Source organism: Bombina bombina, chromosome 9 (assembly GCF_027579735.1).
Source record: "Bombina bombina isolate aBomBom1 chromosome 9, aBomBom1.pri, whole genome shotgun sequence".
NCBI classification, from domain to species: domain Eukaryota; kingdom Metazoa; phylum Chordata; class Amphibia; order Anura; family Bombinatoridae; genus Bombina; species Bombina bombina.
The window spans coordinates 137969884-137992083 of NC_069507.1; the positions used below are offsets into that span (position 1 = coordinate 137969884).

Here is a 22200-nt window from a genome sequence, read left to right on the forward strand (position 1 = left end):
AATGTCACTGTTGTGCCATATTTTCTCCACTTGATGACTGTCTTCACTGTGTTCCATGCCTTGGAAATTCTTTTGTACCCTTCTCCTGACTGATACCTTTTAACAATGAGATCCCTATGATGCTTTGGAAGCTCTCTGTGGACCATGGATTTTGCTGTGGGATGCGACTAAGAACATTTCAGGAAAGACCAACTAGAGCAGCAGAACTTTATTTGGGGTTAATCAGAGGCACTTTACATGATGGCAGGTGTATGCTGACTCCTATTTAACATGATTTTGAATGTGATTGCTTAATTCTAAACACAGCTACATCCCCAGTTATAAGAGGGTGTGCACACTTATGCAGCCACATTATTTTAGTTTATTTTTTTGTTTTCATCCACCCACCTAAAAGATTTCAGTTTGTTTTTCAATTGAGTTGTACAGTTTATAGCTCACATTAAAGGTGGAAAAAGTTCTGAAATTATTTATCTTTGTCTCATCACATTACAGAAACCTGATATTTTAACAGGGGTGTGTAGACTTTTTTATATATATATATACACATACATACACATATAAACAATTTTCCATAAAAATGGGAAAAATTTGTGCCAACCTCACCACTAGGAACAATATCAAAAGTTTCCCAGGTATAGGAATAGGGAAATTTTTAAAAATTGTAATAGATTTTAAAATGCACTTTTAAATATAAAACACACCTGCATATCTGATCAAATAAACTTAACTCTGGATTATTGTATAACTAATCATGGGTTAAAACAATTAAAAAAAAATAACTCCAAAAAAATGTAACTTATAAACAAGCAAAAAAAATAAAATATGCAATAAACTGAAATAGCTTAAGACAAAATAATGATTTCTTTCTCAAAACAGTTTAAACAGTTTTGATTTGTTTATTTTTAAATGATAAAATTATGTAAAGGAATAGATTAAAAAAATAAAAATGTTAATTTTTAAAAGGTATTTAACACATTTTACTACTATAGGCTTTTCTTTCAGTGAAACAGTTATATTATGCAGTATAAGTACAAGATATTTGTATAAAAAAACAAAACAATCTGGTACAAAAAGTACATAATCCACAACTACACTTCAATAATAATGTACATTGCAAACATTCACACATGGCTTTGTAATTAAAATAATAATAAAAAAAAAAAACGAACATCTACTGTAGGGAAGTAATTGAATCGCTAAGTAACACAATTTGAAAGATAGGTTCCCATACTTTCGGCACACTGTGTTGAATTACAATTTTCTTAAATCTAAGTTCTAGAAATAACTACACAGTAAAGCAAGCACACATTTTTCAGCATTGTATTCACATAGCTTAATGTTATGAATCAAACTTTGAAAGGGAAAAAAAAATATTTTTTACAAAAGATGTTCATTTTTCTTAAATCCAGAAAGAAAATTTAAAGCACAATTTCCAAAGTCACAATAAAGCCAGGATTTTTGGATTATATGATAAAGATGTGGAACCGGTGCTTTAATATACAAAACATATGCAATTTTAAATCAGACTAAAAATGTACTGATGTTCATTTCAGAACTTAAGATAGAGTGTTCCAGTCTTTTGTTGCTTCCATTAGGTGTCTTTGTCCGTGACCAACCCATTCATCCTGATTGTCAAATATTCTACCACAAAACCAGCAATTAAACTTCGTTTTATATTGGTTTCCAGATGTATTTTTCACAATTTTATAGTTGTTTTTGCTGGTCTTCTTTAAAGTTAACTTAAGCACAAATCGTTCTTTTACAGAGTTAGCAGGCTTTTCCCTTCGGAGACGCTTTCCATAAAATTCATCAGAACCTACTTCAGCAGAACTATTGTATTTAGACTCCAGAAAAGCATCAATTGTTTCTTTTGACAAGGAAACCTTTAAAATGCCACCTTCAAATTTTGATATTGTTTTCATTATGTGAACAACTTCAGGGATATCAGCATCTGGATGATTCAGAACAACAACAGGCTGATTCTGCAGAGGAAACTTTATAAGTTGACTAGAACTGAAAGGACATAACCCTAATGTCCTTACAATATCTTTGGAAGCACTTGGTGTTGATATGTCTGCATCATAGATATCACTTGAGTAAACCTTCTCTTTACACTTTCTATGCAACATTTTCTTTCTTGGAGGTCCCTCAAGATAATTGTTTGAATTTTTCTTAGTCTCTACAGATGCCTTTCTTTTTAGAGGCTTGCCCTTTGTGTTCAATGTGTTAAAAAAGTTTTGTTTGTACTTTGTTTCATTCTGAGTTCTCATTGATCTTAAAGATATAAATCGTCCTTTGCTGTCTCTTCTGGAACTAACAGCATGTTCAGCTCTCATCTTAACTGAATAAGGTTTTTGTCCTACTGCGTTCCCAGAAATATTATGTGCAATATTCTTTTCCATCAAAGCATCATCAGTATCTTCAACTTTTACAGAAACTGTGGAACTAGCTCTTAATGAAGTTTGCGGTGCATGTTCTGTTTTCTTTAGTTGGAATGCTTGGTTGCAGGTATTTCTTGAAGCAAATTTCTGTGCATTTACTGCTGCACCTTTTGGTAAAACATAGTTCAACAGAACAGCCTGTTTTCCATCAGGAAGGAGGGCATAAATAGGTTGTTTGTTTAAAGGCTTATTAACCTGCTCAGAATTTCTAGATGGCACTCCTGAACCATCTGAGTTGACACAATACTGTAACACATTCAAGTTGATTGGTGCATTTTTTCCAACAGAAGAACCAGAAACCATGTTAGCAGACAAGTTGTTTGTGATGTCTGTCTGTAAAAAGTGTGGAACAGCAGGACGGTGTAACCGTGAAAGAGGTAACTTCCCTTGACTGTTGACAGCACCTATAATACAATTGTCATTAGAAACATTTCTGATTGCTCCAAAAGGTGCATTGGTAAAGGTTAGAAGCATGCTAGATTGGGTGTTCACTGCAACAGGTGCACTGCCCTTGTTAGAAGGACTACTTGAAGTAGGTGCTTGACTTGTAGGTAATTTTAAGCCAGACTGACTTGGATGCAGCAATGGAAACAGTAATCTACTAGAAGATGGATATAGAACTGTGTTTTGAGGTATACCTGATGACTGTGGATGCTGAAGTATTTGTAGTGCAGGTGCTCCACTGGCAGGTTTTGTAAAGCCCAATATTTTATCTTTTGCCAACTGTTGACTGACAATTGCATCAGAATGTGTCTTAACAACAGAAGGTTTTGCTGTGCTGGTAAAGTATCCATGTGACTCAGGCTCCTGTTTTATGAACATTGCCGCACTGGCAATATTACGATTTGTATTTGTGTCCCCATTTGATCGTCGCATATCGTATTTTGAAGCTAGGCTAGAAGCAGATTGTTTTATTGATGCAAATGCGCCACTACCAACTAACATATTTTGGGGTTTGGCTACGTACATTTTATCTTTCAAATGTTCATGTTGCATACTATGAAGAAAGTTGTTTTTACTTGCTGTAGTTTCAGATTGCTGACTTTTGAGGGAGAACACAGATGTAATTTTTGGCATTGATGAACTGTCAAATCCATTATTTGCCAGAGACAATGATTGTTTACTAATCAAATGAGCATCTCTTCCTGCAAAGTTATTATGTGATCTCAAATTAATATTGGTATTTGTAAAAGTAAAATTTCCCGCTTTTCTGGCCGATTGCAAAAACCTTGCTCTTTTAAGCTCATTTAGTTCTTTAGACAAAAAGCTCTCAGAAGCCATTGTTCCACTTCTATCACTGGAACGATGATCGAATAAATGTTCTATTTTTGAACCTACACTGGCAGAGCATGAATCTCTAGACTGATAGTTTTGACCAACAGCTGACTGATAGTTATGATCACTGGCCAGCTGCTTATTTTGCAGTTCATCTACACTATATTCCCCTGGCTCTTTTTTAATGCTCCTTAGAAAATCACTGCTGAATGAAGATGTTGGCACACCATGATAAATAAAATCTCTCTGATTGTTTTTCAAAAAAGGCTGACTAGCAGCAGAGCCCATTTTTATTGAATTAGGAAGTGCATGAGATCTTGAAGTCACAGAAGAATATGCAGCAGTCTGGCCTGTACTCCAGATAGATCCTTTTGGTTTCTCTCTTGATACAACAGATGAAGAACATGGTATGTTTGATCTATACATCTGGGATGTTCCATTGTCAATACAGTTGGATTGCACTACAGAAGACACACGAGAAACAGGAGTTAAATTATTAGACTGCTGGGACGGAAGTTGTACATTTACAGACTGTTTATTTGAAGGTAACAATTTAATTACAATATTTTGTTTTCCATCAACCATTCTGTATCCCATAAATGTTGCAGTATAGTTTGCAGGAACATTAATTTTGTTGTTTTTGACCATTAATACAGTAGGACCATGAACTGCATTCTTTAACAGATTTACACTGCTTTCTTCGCTGTTGCATTTTACAGTGTTCCCTGAAGAAACTCCATCTTCCATATTATGATCAACATCCATATTAGATGAAGCAAGACTTTTTGACACCTGGCTTTGATCAAAGGATTTAAAATGAAGATCATTTCTGTTCTGAGTGTTATCTTCAGTGTCATAAGAATCCTGTCTCACAGACTTGCCAGCATCACTTTGGTTCGGTTTTAAAGCTACCTTTTGCCCTGTTGAGGTCTGAACCACTTGTGTCTCACATGTTTCTTCCTCAAGCTCTTCTTTTGTTTGAACGTGTTCTCGATGCCTAGCCAATACATGCTTGACAATAAAATCCTTCCTCATTGAGCTATAGTTGCAATACTTACAACTAAATGGGAATAAAGCACTGTGTCCTTGAAGATGTTTCTGGAAGTCTTTTTTTGAGAAGCTTACATGATTACATTTTTGACATGCATATTCAATTCCATTATGCCTGTGAATGTGTTGAACAAAGGTACCTACATCTCTAGTTGAAAATTTGCATTTAGTACAATTGAAATGACCATTAACACAATGCATAGTTGTAAAGTGCTTTGTCAAGTCCAACAAAGTAAATAAATAGTCATTATTACAGATCTCACATTTTACCAATGTGTTCCGATGAGTTTTACGGTGTTGCTTAAATTCATGAAAATAACTTGTTGAGAAATTGCACATCTCACATGGATACAACGGTAGCTCTCCATTGTGTAATATTTGAAAGTGTTTTTCAAGATCATTGGGACTATATCGGATACCGTTTTTACATTTCTGACAGAAGAAATGAAGCACTTTTGCTGCCATGTTTTGTGAATCATCATCAGTAGTAGTGTCCGATTTAGATTCAGCATTTTGTTTTTCATAAGTGCCAAAAAGATTTATATTTCCACTCCACAATGTCTTTCTTGCAGTCTGCTTCTTACATGGAGTCATCTGAACATTTTCATCCCTTTTCTCCAAAGGAATTTCCTCGCTATCCAAATTTTTTGACATATCAATGGGTCCATCAATTTCACAAGGAACTATTTCATTTTGAAGTGCTGAAGAATTTATGTTTTGTTCATTGGTATCAACATTACGCCCAGTCATTTTACAGAAATCCTCTTTATAAGGTGTATTTTCTTCAAAATTGTCTTGCATCCCTTTCATTGTTGACTTCATTATACAAAATGCAGAGTCCACAATGTGCAGTGAAGGTTTCACTGTAATTAACCTATAAAGCAAAACACAATAAAGAGTTAAAGGCATTTCAAAATATGTATTTTATTCTTCACAATTTAAATATATACATTTTACAATGGTTAAAAAGGGAGAAAGGACCCCTTAAAAAAGCAATCTAAAACTGTTTCTTTTCTCAATGTGGATGTTTAAAGGGACATGAAACCCAACATTTTCGGCTTCCTCCAATCGTTGTGTGCCCCCTTTGGCGTCCAGCTTATGGGGCACCCAACAATTGGAGGAAGACAGATTAGTCACCGATATGCAAATGACAGCAGGGGATGCGGGTGGAAGATCAGCGTTAGGTTTACCATTACGCAAAGGTAAGCATTTAAAAAAATAAGCATCTTTGTAAACGTTATTGAATTAAAAGTACCACTGTTTTTAAGATTATTATTTAATACCGTGCTATAATTTAAAGTACAATTAAACTCCTTTAAAAATAAATGAGCCTTTAACCATCTAACTCCAACTTTATATATAAAAAAAAAAAAATCTACTTCATCAAAAGCTGCTAAAATGTTGTCTTCTCATTAAAAGTCAAGCAAAATCTGGGCAATTACATTTCTCTTACAGCCATATTGAGAAGGATTTAAATTTTTATTGTAATCATTGCCCATAGATGACAGCATGGAACATTATCCCAAGGAGCAGTCATTTTTTGCATTCCGAAAAAAGAAAAAAAAAAAAAAGAAGAAAATGTTTCTTTTGCATCATTTTCAGATTTCAAATGGCTGCCAGACTCCTCCTTTCAGTGACATTGCAACTTACAAAGGGGTTGTGGATGAAACTGGTCTGTGTGTTTTATTGCTGCTCGTGCACATCCATTTGCGCTTGAGTAGTGTGTGCAAGCAGTCCCCTCTTATAACAGAACCAAGTAACTGCCTTATTCTAACATCCAATGCTGTATTACCTGTAATGGGATATGAGAGATGCACACTTAATTCCGCTCTGTTTTTTTGTCCGCTGTTAGAATGAGGCAGTTACTTTAGTGTGTGCAAGTTGGTTTGACTATTGAAAAACAACTGCAAGAAACAATGTTTTCAAACTCAGATAGAATATTAATTTATTATAGGACTACACAAATACCAAAAAGATTAACTTGGCATATGCAGGGTTTGTAGAAACTTTGAGCGCCTAACAAAATACCAAAAAGTGCAGCCACATTGGTCAAAGCAATCCTGAGTCACACTAATTCGGGGAGAACACATTTTCTAAGGGGTACTCAAACTTTGATTGTATCTTAATAGTTATAAAACACTCTCAAGCCTTGGCAAATCCAGAGAGAACTATCTCCTAGAATTTAACTTCAGGCTCTCGTTTTAGATAAGGTTATTCTCCAAACATCTATATACAAACATTTTTTGCCTAGCTTCAAAATTTGAAATACCTTTTGACTACCAATGAGTCTGACTATATATTCATTCTTCCTCCTTCACAATACAAACTTTGCATTACTGAACATTAAAAATATATATATATATATATATATATATATATATATATATATATATATATATATATATTTTATCTACTTACCTTCACTTTGGCACAGTTATCTTCTCACACTTCTTTAATCATTTTTACATATGAAAATGCCTAAAACATTAAAAAAAAAAAAGTTAGTTAAGCTATAAATACAAATATGAAATATAGAATAAAATAGTACCTTTATTTTATAAATCATTCATCCCATAAAATGAAAACTAGCAGTGCACAATTGATCTCCATTTTCTATCCCCCCTCCTCCCAATTACTGAAAGTAAATTTGTATACACATTATACTGTGCTATACTAACAAACACTCATTTGATATAGATTAGCAATGCTCTTGCCCAAAACAGTATGAAGTTTACTGTACCTATAAATATTAAAAAAATATATCAAAGGTATGAAGTTCCAGGACAAACAGCCCTCTGCCTACTGACAGTAAATGTATGCATGTCAACAGCAGAGAGTGTATATAATCAGTGCTTGACAAATCTGTTTAAAAATTAGTATCCAGTAAGAATATTTAGGAGCCAGACAGTTGGATTTGTATATAGATATATGGAGAATAACCCAAAAACTTAGGAGCCAGGGGTAAAATTCTAGGAGCCAGTGTCGAATTTGCAGTCCTTTTTTGCCTTATGCCTTGCATCAACAAAATATATATTATATAAAATAATCTTATCACATTTATATGAAGGAAGGTGCAATTTTGTTTACAACAATAAAATGTATGGTGCAAGACTAAACATATTAAATGATTAAGGGCATTAAGTCTGTCAAGTTTTGATATGTAATTAAAGTAAAATAAAAAAAAATTAAGCACAAAACATTCATGTAGATTAACACCCCACCACCACCACCACCAAATTGGGGGAAAAAAAAAAAAAAAAAGTGTGTTTTCAGACCTATGACAATACGGGCAGTACAGCTAATCAGATTCCATAGTACCCAGTACCCACCCCATTTAAACTAAATTAGAACTCGCTACAGCCCTTTGTTTATGCTGCTCTATCTTCGGTTTGTGCAACCCGTTGACCTAAGGTAGGAGCGATCTCTTAATTTCCTTAAATGAGAAACCACTCTAATTACTTCTAATATGTAGCATCTGCTTAGCTATTGCAGTGCAGGCACCAAATAGGGGGGTACCCTTTGTAGGTGCAGTTTTAACTATATGAAAAAAATAAGTTTACTATCCCTCTAACACAGTAGCAGTATGTGGATTCCTGAAGGCAAGATTGATGCTTTACTACATCCATGTCTGATTGGTTACTGAGTTAGAACAACCCCTTTAAGAAGTTTTACCATTATTATTAGTATCTTCCTTAACACAATACAGTTACGTTTCTAGGAGGAAGTATGGGGTTTTAAATAAATATAAAGTACCTAAATTAACTTTAAAAATATAAACAATTACTCTGCATTTACCTAGTTCTTTAAAAATGTCATTATTCCCCCCTCAATTTCATCTAAAGAAAGAATTTTAAATAAGTAACCCAGCAATTTCTCTTGATAATCTTGCAAAGGCATGTTACTATCCATCAAAAGAGTTTTAAGTCATTCTTATTAGACAATAAGCAATAGTAGGACACAACTAATATTGCTTTATTAGCTTTAATTTTATTTCATAGTACAACTGTTTTGTTTTTTTAAATATTGTGTGGCTGGCTTCTCAATATTCTTCATGGCTTCTAAATTTGAAATATATTGGTAAAACTGATAATAAAATGCATAAGTCCCACTTATCCAATATACCAAAAATGTAATCAATAGATGCCAGAAGGTGGTGCTACTGTTCTTAAAGAAAAAAAAATAGCCTTGAAACAATCATATTGTGAGGCCAGTAATTCGCTGATCTCGTCTATAGCTTTGAATGATATCTTGTGGGGGGTTTTGTTGTTGTTTTTTGTAAAGATAGAGAGTGTTGTAAAGATTTATTTTTACTTTAGAAAGCAAAGATGATCCAATACTCAATATTAAGTAAGATTTTCTCTTAGAAATGCCCACAATTCAGTAGAGGCATCATTAATGTGAAATGTAATTACTGTTTATGTTTTGTTTAAACATAGCATGTAATTTAAAATGTTTTGTTGTCAGACACCCAAAAAAAATATTTTGATTGCATACTTCCCAGTATATATATTTTTTTTTTAAATTTAGGATTGATAGATATTTTATATCCCTTGCTGTACAGTTTCACAAAAATGATTTTTTTCTCTTTAAGAACAGTAGTAACACCTTAATAGAGATACACAGTCTGTACTTGCCTGTCAGGTGTTGTCAATGCTCTCTAACCCACTGTGATCATGTATTATTTTTAATATAATAATGAAGCAATCAAATAAAAGTTCATAAATTTCATTTTCATTCAGCTAATCAAGGATTGTCATCACATATACTAAAACACCACTAGTCAAGTAAGCCATTTAGATTATTTGATGCATTTACCACACAACTAAACAAATTCAGCTATTATGAGACCTGGTCTTAACATGGTACATTACATTAATATTTTAAATGCACTCTGAAACATCAATATTTCAGCCAATTTCACCAATGCAGTTTAGGGTATAGATTGGACTACCAGTCCTAAGCCATGCAAATACGAAATTATTTCCAAAACGGTGACTGTAAAGATTGGAGTTGTTAAAATTTGTCCAACCAATTTCAACACATTCAGGGCAGGATAAAAGCAGGGATGTATAACTGAAGTCTGGGGACCTCCGATGAGTGAGGGCTTAAAGGGACATTAAACACATTGAGATAATATAAAATGATAAAGTATATATATATATATATATATATATATATATATATATATATATATATATATATATATATATATATATATATATATATATATATATACACACACAAAATTATTATTGGTTATTTGTAGAGCGCCAACAGATTCTGCAGCACTATAAACAAATGCAGAGTACAACAAAACAATTATAGGGGGCAAATGGGTAGAGGGCCCTGCCAAGAGTTGCACTGTTGTAGTCAGCTCTTAAGAAGGTGACCTACAAACAGCTGGACTCTTAGGCTTACATGCTAAGGGGGTTCAGGGGATAGCAATGGAGGAGTGGAACTGGTATAAAGTAAGGTTAGCATAGGTTGTATGCATCCCTGAACAGTAGAGTCTTTAGGGAGTGCTTGAAGCTTTCAAAACTAGGGGAGAGTCTTGTGGAGTGAGGCAGAGAGTTCCACAAGATGGGAGCCAGTCTGGAGAAGTCCTGTAAACGGGAGTGCGATGAGGTAACCAGAGAGGAGGAGAGTAGGAGGTCATGAGCAGAGCGAAGGGGACAGGAGGGAGAGTATCTGGAGACAAGGTCTGAGATATAGGGGGGGGGGGAGCAGTGCAGTTGAGGGCTTTGTATGTCAGAGTGAGAATTTTGTGTTTGATCCTAGAGGTAAGAGGAAGCCAGTGAAGGGATTGGCAGAGAGGTGCAGCAGATGAAGAGCGACGTGTAAGGAAGATGAGTCTGGCAGAGGCATACATTATGAATTGTAAAGGAGCTAGGCGGCAGGTGGGGAGAGCAGAGAGGACAGAGTTGCAGTAATCGAGGCGGGAAAGAATGAGAGAGTGGATTAAAATCTTAGTTGTGTCTTGTGTAAGGAAGTGCCGAATTTTAAAGATGCTTTTAAGGTGGAAGTGGCAGGCTTTAGCCAAGGACTGAATGTGAGGAGTGAAAGAAAGATCTGAGTCAAATGTGACCCCGAGACATTCGGCATGCGGGGTAGGGGTAATGATGGAGTTGTCGACAGTTAAGAGATTGGGGTGGAGATTTTGGAAGAAGGGGGGAAAATGAGGAGCTCAGTTTTGGAGAGATTTAGCTTGAGGTAGTGGGAGGACATCCAGGAAGAGATGTGAGAAAGACAGTTAGTGACACGGGTTAGCAAGGAAGGAGATGGGTCTGGTGCAGAGAAGTAGATTTGGGTGTCGGCATACAAATGATATTGGAAACCATGGGACTTTATTAGGGAACCTAGTGATGACGTGTAGATTGAGAAGGGGACCGAGGACAGAGCCTTGCGGTACTCCGCAAGTGGTGACGGGGCAGAGGAGGCCCCAGAGAAGGCTAAACTAAAAAGGTACGGTTTGGCAGGTAGGAAGAGAGCCACGAAAGGGCTGAGTCAAAGATGCCGAAGGATTGGAGGGTTTGGAGCAAAATATGGTGGTCAACAGTGTCAAAGGCTGCGGACAGATCAAGGAGGATGAGCAGAGAGAAGTGGCCTTTTGATTTTGCTGTAATTATGATATATATATATATATATATATATATATATATATACACATACACACACACATACACTCTTGAAATATACTTTCATTATTAATTTTGTCCCCTTTTCCTGTAATTCCATTCTGAAATTGTGAGCTTTTTAGTTTCTGTTAGAAATGGATGTGGAGTATACTTGTATTTCACACAGCCATTGGCGGCCTCTAGTGACCTAATTATAACTGTCCCTAATTGACCACAGAAGAAAAAGTAACCCAAGTTATAACATGGCAGCTCCCATTGTTTTATAGACACTAAATCATTACCCTTATTTTGTTATTCTGAAAGCAACTAATGAAACTTTAATGTCCCTTTAAGATCCTCAGATTTAAAGCAAAATTAATCAGTCCCAGAGTCTTGACTGCATTTCAAAAGATATTACACAATCCTGGTTTGTTTGAAACCAAGGATGCCATTGAGCGAAAAGGAAGAAAAATAAGTCTCCAAGCACTAAATGTATATTACATTATTAGTAACAATTACCTACACATAAGTAAAGTTAATGTAATGCCCCATATCAGCATCCTCATACAATAATATTTAAATTGTAAGACAGGCAACTTTGGCTCTAATAAACTGCATCTGTAGAGTAATGGTTAACTTCCTTGATGTACACGTAAACATTTGTCAGTTTACATCCCAAGACGCTCAACAAAACAAAATCACCCAGCACTTAAAGTTAGTGTTATGCTATTCCTCAAAAAAAAAAAAAAAAATCTGCACCGGTCAATCCAAAACTGATTTAAATTGCCCAAAACAGCTTGCTCTTAGTTTTTGGCTTTGAACTGCCCAACTAATACCCAATATGGAATAATCAACAGGATCTAATTTATTTGGGATGGGTGAAAATACTGGAAAAGTCTTGCCTTTAGCGTTTTCAAAGGCGCCAACAACCGTTTTCTTGGAGCTATGCTTACCGCTACAGATATTGTGCATGAAACATCCAGTTTATGTTTAATTAAATTTTAAGACAGGATAATACAATTTGGATTGGTGTACTGCTATGGCAGATTCTTTCTTTTTTTAACATTGTTTTTAAAGAAGCAATTTGTTGCAGACTTTGTGCTAGATGGAGCGATGCATTATTGGTAGGGTAGTTTCATTGATTAGTCAATTGACTTAAATATGGTGACAAGAACGATGGCAAGTAAGGCAAACGATTAGTGTTGGTCCAGGGTTATAACAGTGACTATCGAACGTTCTAGGTACTGGAAGGTTTTGGTTCAATGTCTACACTTGGGAGCATATGTCATGATGTAAACTTTACTTTAATCTATTATCACCCCATACTGTGGTCTTGAGGTTACATCAATCCCTATTTCTCCTTGCTTTTGTACATTTTATCAAGAACTAAAAGATTGGATTTATCATTTTTAAAGAAATCATTAGAATATATTTTAAAACACAATGGGTCAGAATACATTGAAGCTAAAGAACATTAATTACATATGGACTTGTACAATGAAAAGGTGTAAAGACTAAACTTCAAAAGAAAGTTTATAGTACTATACTACAGATTTGTGCATCCCTTCATTAAAACCCCTACATTTAAAATTAAGTTAACTATGAATAATGCAATTTAAAAATTGATTCAAGTTGTTAAATAAAATGGGTGTGAGTTGCTCAAAGTAATGATTCAGTCTCTTAAAATAGTTGTTGCATACCAGGATTGTGTGCATTTTAAATCCCCCCCCCCCCCCAAAAAAAAGGAGGTAAGGTACCCATATAAAAGCAATTAAAAACTGCTAATTCTGTGGGGGAATCTTAAGATAATTGGGCTTCTAAAGTGTAAACTGCAAGACACTATTGGAATTAATCACATATGCTGTCATTGAATAACAAAGTATTGCCAGACAGCACATAAGCCTTCATTGCATTTTTGCTGTACAGATGGCATGTATTAGCAAAGCATTGCAACCAACATGCAGAATTGGATAGAGTTAACTGGTCAATTAATAAAATATTCACGGGTGAAATATCAAATACAAATGGTATGTGAGAAAGAAGCAATCAATAACAATAGGGCTAACATGATATAGACAAGAGACAGCAAGTAGTTTCACAAACGCGCGGATGAACACAAAACTACGCTAGGCAGCAGCTCATGTGATTTAATACAGATAATGGCGACCAGCAATTGCAGCTGGTTTTGCAAAGAATGCAGTACGTATACAATACTCCGTGAATGCTCCCGTACTACCAATTAACTTTAGAAACTTTCGCCAACTTTGCATGGCACTATTTAACCGTAGACTTAAACAACATCCCCGCCCACGTTCAATGCAGAAACTCAACCGAAGTTTCGTCTCCCCTTTGTAATAAACGGGAAAAAGCCCGCCCCCAAAATCTCATGCACAGGCGCGAGTTTTTGGAAGCCGGAGAACCCGTTGTTTCTTATTGACCGAACCCAGTATCCGTTAAGTAATTACCTCGTTTTCCTCAACTGCTGCCCGAGATGTCGTTGGCGGCCATGACAGGAACATCCGGGAATTGCCCTGGATTCGGCAGACCTAAAATGGACTCCAAGCCGAGACGGCGGATTAATCCACACTCCACCTTGTCAGTGTAATGAGACATTTCTACCCAAGAAACAGGAAGACAGAGAAAGCGGGGAAGGGGATCAATGTTGTAGCTTGTATCCAACGAGGCTAATTGCAATCTCATTCTAAATTGTCTTCTTTTTTAATTTTCACTGGCAATTATATTAACAGTGTATACAAAATAAATAAATATAGCAATTCTGACTATAAATAAAAATGCAAATAACTAAAAAATGCATTTGTTTTGTGGGACTATTTTTGTCTACTCATTTATCACGGTAGAGGTGATATAAATAAATATTGCATGCATTATAGTTTTCTTGGTTATATAAAATGCAGGGAACAATGCTTATGGTTGCTCATTTTCACATCACAAATATTCTATTTCTACGTATTTTTCTAGAAATAATTATTAACAATGACCATAGTGCAGAGTGACATTTTAACAGTGTTTGACAGCACATGAACTGTATCATGAAGAAATGATTATCAAAGTTATATTAAAATATATACATTGCAAACTTCAATCAACAGTAAATGCCTGTTGAATAAGTGTTTTTAAAATCTTCATTGTTTTTATATTATATATGCATAGTCTTGTTTATATATTGCATTTAATTATGTCTAAAAATATATTGACAGTGACTTATTGAAATAATTTATTGAGAAATTACAACATTGTTCATTTCAGTATATAATGTTAGTACTTTATAGAATAGCAAAAATAAACATCAATAGGAACATTAAAATATTTCATGTGTAATTTAAATTACACAGCCTTAAACTCACATCAGTAATCTAGAATTAAAGAATAATTGTCTGACCATATTGCCGCTTTAAAAAGGGACACATGAAAAATACATATATCAGGGTTCATATAATGGAACATTATTCAAAACATTTCTTTAAATAGCCCTGACATATGTATTTTTCATATGTGACCCTTATTTTAAATTTGGAGATACAAACAGTGACTAATGATTATCTCTCTTTTTTAAGAGATGCATAGCTAAAATTTATACTGCACTATTGTATTAAATATATAACTTTCACAAAAAATACCTTTAGCATTAATTTTCAAAATGACACACACATATATATATATACTATATATATATATATATATATTCCTATTTGAATGCTCTTGTTTGTCAATCAAGCAGACATACATTTGTAGGTTGTTTGCACAAGCATCGTGTTAGCACATGGGTAATAAATACTGATGAAATCACTATACCTTCTTTGCTCTTGCGCAAAAGGGAACAAATGTGCATGTGACCTAAAACTGAGTGCATGTTTGAACATCAATAATAAATGATTAGAGGGATACATTTTATATAATAGATACAAAATAATTAAGGATATTTGTGATTTGTTTTTTTAAATTCAAATGATGAATTATACATTTCTGTATTGTCCCTTTAAAAGCTTTTTCTTATTTTACAATCCGTTAAAGGAACATTAACTCCAAATATGTCTATCATGCACCTGAAAAACCGTCTTTAAACATGAACTTTTCATGAGTACAAAAATAACACATTAAAGGGACACTGAACCCAATTTTTTTCTTTCGTGATAAAAATAGAGCATGCAATTTTAAACAACTTTCTAATTTACTCCTATTATTATTTATTCTTCGATCTCTTGCTATCTTTATTTGAAAAAGAAAGTCCGGAACCTTAGACAGCACTTGTTTATTTGTGGATGAATTTATCCACCAATCAGCAAGAACAACCAGGTTGTTCACCAAAATGGGCCAGCATCTAAACTTACATTCTTGCTTTTCAAATAAAGATACCAAGAGAATGAAGAACATATGCTAATAGGAGTAAATTAGAAAGTTGCTTAAAATTGCATGCTCTATCTGAATCACAAAAGAAAAAAATTGGGTTCAGTATCCCTTTAAAGTGAATGTAAAGATGATAAAGTGCCCGTTTTTTTAAAATCCAATTAAAAACGGGCACTTTAATTCATCAAAATTTAAATTTCACTTGTGTTGTGAAAATACATACCTTTTAATCTTGACAGCCGGTCAGCGATTCCCCCGGTCGTTGCAAGCCTCTTCATATGTCAGAAATGACGGATTGGTCATCCTCCAATCATGGCTTCCCGCCTGGGGAATCAGTGTCTGATTCAAAGCCGTAATTGGAGGAAGCCGGATTCCTCATTTTAGACCCGGGAATAGGCTTTGGGACGGGCGGGGAAAGCAATGCAGCGGCTGTCAAGATTAAAAGGTAAATATTTTCATTAATTAAAGTGCCCCTGTTTTTAATCAGATTTTTAAAAACCGGGCACTTTATCATCTAAATTTACATTCACTTTAAAGGGATATGAAACATAATTTTTTTTCTTTCATGATTCAGAAAGAGCACACAATTTTAAGCAACCTTCTAATTTACTCCTATTATCAAATTTTCCTAGTTCTCTTGGTATCTTTATTTGAAAAAGCAGGAATGTAAGCTTAGGAGCCGGGCCATTTTTGGTTCAGAACCCTGGGTAGCGACATTTAACCACCAATCAGCAAGCGCTACCCAGGTGCTGAACCAAAAATGGTCCGGCTCCTAAACTTACTTTCCCGCTTTTCAAAAAAAGATACCAAGAGAACGAAGAAAATGGTTAATAGGAGTAAATTAGAAAATTACTTAAAATTACACGCTGTATCTGAATCATGAAAGAAAAAAAAATGGGTTTCCTATCCCTTTAAAGTTGTTTATTTGTATTTTAAGTGCATGTTTATATGACACTAGTCTATGCAATAGACGTTTAATGGCTGATAAGAATGTTCTTGCAACTGTATTGGTGGATAGTGACAAACCCCACAAGCTTGAAAAAAGGGGTTTTTTGTTTTCTTTTTGTAGCTAATTCATATGTAAAGATGAAAATATAAACTGTTTTGAATTAACAAGGATACAAATTGGCAAATAAGGGATATGAACATGTGTTTTACACAACCAACAAAATGATGAGGTTTACTGTAGGTTCTAACTTGTTTTTGTGTTACTTTGAAAGTAATAATTAACCAAGGTACATACTTTTAAAATGTACTAATATAACTCAATTTACATATTTTATAATACTGATAATTTCCTCAGAGTACAATAAAAAATAAAAAATATATGAGGTAAGGATAATACTTATTGATGGTTCTTACCTTAAACCAAATTATTGATGGTTTTATTGGATTAATCTATGCAAAATATCACATTATTACAATTGGTATCAGAAAAAAAAATACTTATATGAATAAAGAAATCAATTTAGCTGCTTGTTAAAGGGATAGTCTAGTCAAAATTAACTTTCATAATTTGGATAGAGCATTCAATTTTAAACAACTTTCTAATTTACTCCTATTATCAATTTTTCTTCATTCTCTTTGTATCTTTATTTGAAAAAGCAAGAATGTAGGCTTAATAGCCGGCCCGTTTTTGGTTCAGTACCTGGGTAGCGCTTGCTGATTGGTGTATAAATGTAGCCACAAATCAGCAAGCGCTACCCAGGTGCTGAACCAAAAATGTGCTGGCTCCTAAGCTTTCAGTCAAATAAAGATTGCACCAGAAGAAAGAAAAATTGTAATAGGAGTAAATTAGAAAGTTTCTTAAAATTGCATGCTCTATCTGAATCATAAAAGTTTAATTTTGACTAGACTATCCCTTTAAGTGCTTAGAGAGCAGACAAGTATTGATTTTGAAGTACATAAGCTACATTTTTTATATGATTACATTTGGCAGCATGAGATGAGAGTTGAATTCCTCTATCACTAAATACAGTCATTATATTTATTCATCTCACTTTCATGAAAACATCTGCATAAACCTTGTAAACAATCATTTAAAATTGCCTTTTTTCTTTTCAAACATTGCAGGGTTTTGTCATTCAATGTTGGATACAACACTTGAAAATTAATCTTAAAGGGACACTGAACCCAATTTTTTTCTTTCGTGATTCAGATAGAGCATGACATTTTAAGCAACTTTCTAATTTACTCCTATTATCAAATTTTCTTTATTCTCTTGGTATCTTTATTTGAAATGCAAGAATGTAAGTTTAGATGCCGGCCCATTTTTGGTGAACAACCTGGGTTGTCCTTGCTGATTGGTGGATAAATTCATCCACCAATAAAAAAGTGCTATCCAGAGTTCTGAACTAAGAAAAAAGCTTAGATGCCTTCTTTTTCAAATAAAGATAGCAAGAGAATGAAGAAAAATTGATAATAGGAGTAAATTAGAAAGTTGCTTAAAATGGCATGCTCTATCTGAATCACGAAAGAAAAAATTTGGGTTCAGTGTCCCTTTAAGCATGTTTTTGCTTTTTCTTCTTTGTGATGCCCATTTAAATGTATAGCATTTAACCACACAGATATAGTTCAGCATACATGTGTATGCATAATGCACTACCTTGGGTGAGTGGAAAAAACACAGTTTTAAGAGATAAATTACATTATAAGCTGGCTAGTAACCTATGAATGCACACTACATTTAGTTACTATTCTGAATTAAATTTTGTATGGGCAGACACTTTTCATTTAATTATAGTGTGAATTGAATATGTCTTTGCATACGCTGTTTCAGACCACACTATATGCTTTCCTTAGATTGCTTAGATCAATGCACAAGCTATTTTACATCTAGTGTCTGAATGGCCACAAGACATATGTATATATAAAAATAATTTTAATGTCCCTTTAAATCTATCATAGCATGGCTTCTCTAATCTGTATGTGTGTCTTTCTCTATGTCCTTCAAAAGAAAATGCAAAATAAATGTACAAATATCCTAAATACCCACTGTTTAAGTTTGCATGTTTTTACTCTGTCCAAAGTAAGCACTTTTTTTTAAATAATTGGTAATAATAGGTGACACAGAGACCTAATGAAGATTATTTAGTTAATACCCTAAATATATAGATGTTTGTGCATATAACTAATGTAAAATAGAAGCGAATGTCTATATAATTACAAGTTACAGCTAGGGATGGGTTAATTTTTTTTTTTTTAAATTTAAAACAAAATTTTGATACATTCGTTCGAATTGAATTTTGAATGTTTATATAACATTCTATTTTCATATTTTCGTTTTCGAATGTTTCAATAACATTCGAAATATTCATTATAATAATAGAATGTTTAGCTATGTATTTTATATCACATTCAATTTTTAAATATAATATTCGAATTTGAATGTAACATTCAAATTCAAAAATATTATTTCCAGTCTTCAACTGTGTTTTATAAATGTAATATTCGAATTGGAATGCTACTTTCGAATTCGAATGTAACATTCTAATTTGAATGAGTATTTCTAGTCTACAACTGTGTTGTATAAATGGAATATTTGAATGTCACATTTGAATTTGAATGTAGCATTCAAATTTGAAATAGTATTTCTAGTCTACAACTGTGTTTTATAAATGTAATATTCGAATTTGAATGTGACATTCAAATTCGAATGTAATATTCAAATTTGAATGTGACAGTCGAATTCGAATGTGTCACTCGAACTCGAAAGTGCCATTCGAATTCGAAAGTTACATTCGAAAACTGTAAATAACATTCGATAATCGAAGTTTTAAGAATATTTGTTCTTATCAACATTCAATTATGTAAATAGAATTTCTACAATAACTTTGGTTCTAACATTCGAACATAAACTCATTCGCCCATCAATAGTTACAACATGAACTTTGTGAATATCTTATTCAAAAAGTATACCATAACACAACGTGAGCATCAAAGTGAGGGTGTCCTACATAAACATATCGGTTTTAAGCTTGTATGAAAATAATCCAAGAACCCTATATTGTGCACTGCAGATGCTTATTTGTATGACTTCCATCTTTAAAGGTAAATATTACACACATTTTGAATTCCTTTAAAATGTATGCATCATATTTGTAAAAAGCTTGCTACAAAAATATCATATGATCATCTCTATGTAAAAAATAAATATATTTTACATCAACATTTCCTCAGTAGCCACATCATATAATAAAGGGTCTTTAAAGGGACATGAAACACAATTTTTTTTTCTTTCATGATTCAGATAGAGAATACAATTTTAAAAAAGTTTCTAATTTACTTCTATTATAACATTTGCACCGTTCTAATTTTATTCTTTGTTGAAGAAATATCTAGATAGGTAATGTGTACATGTCTGAAGCACTGCATTACAGTGCTGCCATCTAATGCTCTTGCTAATGTATAACACTGTTGCAAAACTGCTACCATATACCGCTGCTGACACGTGCGCACTACTGAACGTACCTTCCTGCTTTTAACAAAGGATTACAAGAAAACAAAGAATTTGATAATAGAAGTAAACTGGAAAGTTGTTTAATTTGTATGTTGTATCTGAATCATAAAATAATATTTGGGGTATAATTTCCATTTAAGCATCCAATCAGGATGCTTGTCCCAGGACTTGCAAGGGAACGTTTCATGGAGATGACAGTAGGTATAAATGATAACTGCTTACAGAGCACTCTGGTGAGCTGAAGAAATTTTAAGTTAAAATAACTTCCTTTTCATAGAGATGCTCATGTATTTTTTTTAGATATGCTGCATCACTTTCAGGTGATTTAGTATATGGATAGCATGTCACTTTTTAATTAAGCCATCTTCACCATATTCCATCTAATGCTATCCCATGTGACTTCATGATTTTTAGTTTACATAAATCTAGCCCTTCCCTATTATGATTCTAACCTCCTTTTCAGCCTACCTAGGTTTACTCTTTAAAGGGGCAGTAAACTTATAAACTAATAATATATAATTCTGCACATAGTGCAGAATTATATAACATAAGCTTACCAGCAGATTTATACACTAAAGTATTGCAGAGAAATTTTGATGTAAACACTCCTTTTTCCAGAACGCCGCTCCTTGCTCTACTGAGCAGGTCTGGTTTTTCCACAGCGCATCGCGGCAACACTGTCTAGTCACAGTGTGCCCGGGTCACGCCATTAAAATAATTGTAGCTTGCTTCCCGCTCTGGTCTAGTACTTTAGTGTATAAATCTGCCGGTAAGCTAATGTTATATAATTCTGCACTATGTGCATAATTATATAACATCAGTTTGTAAGTTTACTGCCCCTTTAAGAAAGGATACCAACAGAGCAAAGCAAAGTAAATAATAGAAGTAAATTGAAAAGCTGTTTAACATTGCATGTCATGTCTAAATAATGATCGTTTTAGTTTGACTTACTCTCCCTTTAAAGGTATAGTCTAGTCAAAATTAAACTTTCATAACTCAGATAGAGAATGCAATTTTAAGCAACTTTCTAATTTACTCCTATTATCAATTTTTCATCGTTCTCTTGGTATCTTTATTTAAAAAAGCTGGAATGTAAGCTTAGAAGCCAGCCCATTTTTGGTTTAGGACCTGGGTAGCTCTTGCTGATTGGTGTCTAAATGTAGCCATCCAATCAGCAAGTGCTACCCATTTTCTGAACTAAAATTGGTCCAGCTCCTAAGCTTACTTGCAGCTTTTTAAAATAAAGATATCAAGAGAACTAAGAAAAATTGATAATAGGAGTAAATTTGAAAGTTTCTTAAAATTGCATGCTCTATCTGAATCATAAAAGTTTATTTTTGACTAGACTATCCCTTTAAGGGCTACTTACACTTATATGGACACATATCTTTTAAGCATATGCATTGATATTTTCTGGTTTTATATATTTATAGCAAAGCATTTTTTAACTGTGATGCAATTTTCTGTTATGTTTCCTAATCTCATAATAACATAAGCAAAGAAAAATTATCATCAACATAACAAAGAATACTGAAGGATTTTTATGGATCAATAATTATGGTTTTGACATGAAAATGATATACAACTCAATATTTTTATTGCAGTAATTAATTGAATATACATAATTAAAGGACCACTCTATGCAGCACAATTACCAAGTACATAATAAAAAGACAATGCAGTAAAGCTTACTCTAAATTTCAAATAAGCAGTAGATTTTTTTTCTGACAAATGCATTTTTCTCCCATTTTCCGCCCCCCCTGTATCATGTGACAGATATCAGCCAATCACAGACTAGTATACGTATACCCTGTGACCTTGTGCACATGCTCAGTAGGGTCTCTGGCTCCCCAGAAAGTGTGAATATAAATAGACTGTACAAAATTTGATAATGGAAGTAAATTGGAAAGTGTCTTAAAACTGCATGTTCTTTCTGAATCATAAAAGTTTATTTTGACTTGAGTGTCCCTTTAAGAAAAAAAAACTTTGTGTTTGT

General features: G+C 33.7%; 1 protein-coding gene across 1 annotated transcript; it reads right to left on the reverse strand.

Moving 5' to 3' along the window:
- Positions 1 to 876: 876 nt before the first annotated feature.
- ZNF518A (zinc finger protein 518A) lies at positions 877 to 14010 on the reverse strand. Its single transcript, XM_053692407.1, has 3 exons — positions 13846 to 14010; positions 7185 to 7244; positions 877 to 5640 (listed from the first exon to the last, which is right to left on the reverse strand). The coding sequence occupies exon 3, from the start codon at positions 5586 to 5588 to the stop codon at positions 1557 to 1559; it is 4032 nt and encodes a 1343-aa protein (XP_053548382.1). The 5' UTR covers positions 5589 to 5640; positions 7185 to 7244; positions 13846 to 14010; the 3' UTR covers positions 877 to 1556.
- Between the last annotated feature and the right edge of the window lie 8190 nt (positions 14011 to 22200).

Coding starts and splice junctions, on each gene's coding strand:
- ZNF518A (XM_053692407.1), bottom strand. CDS start 5,588: ATGAAGTCAACAATGAAAGGGATGCAAGACAATTTTGAAGAAAATACA.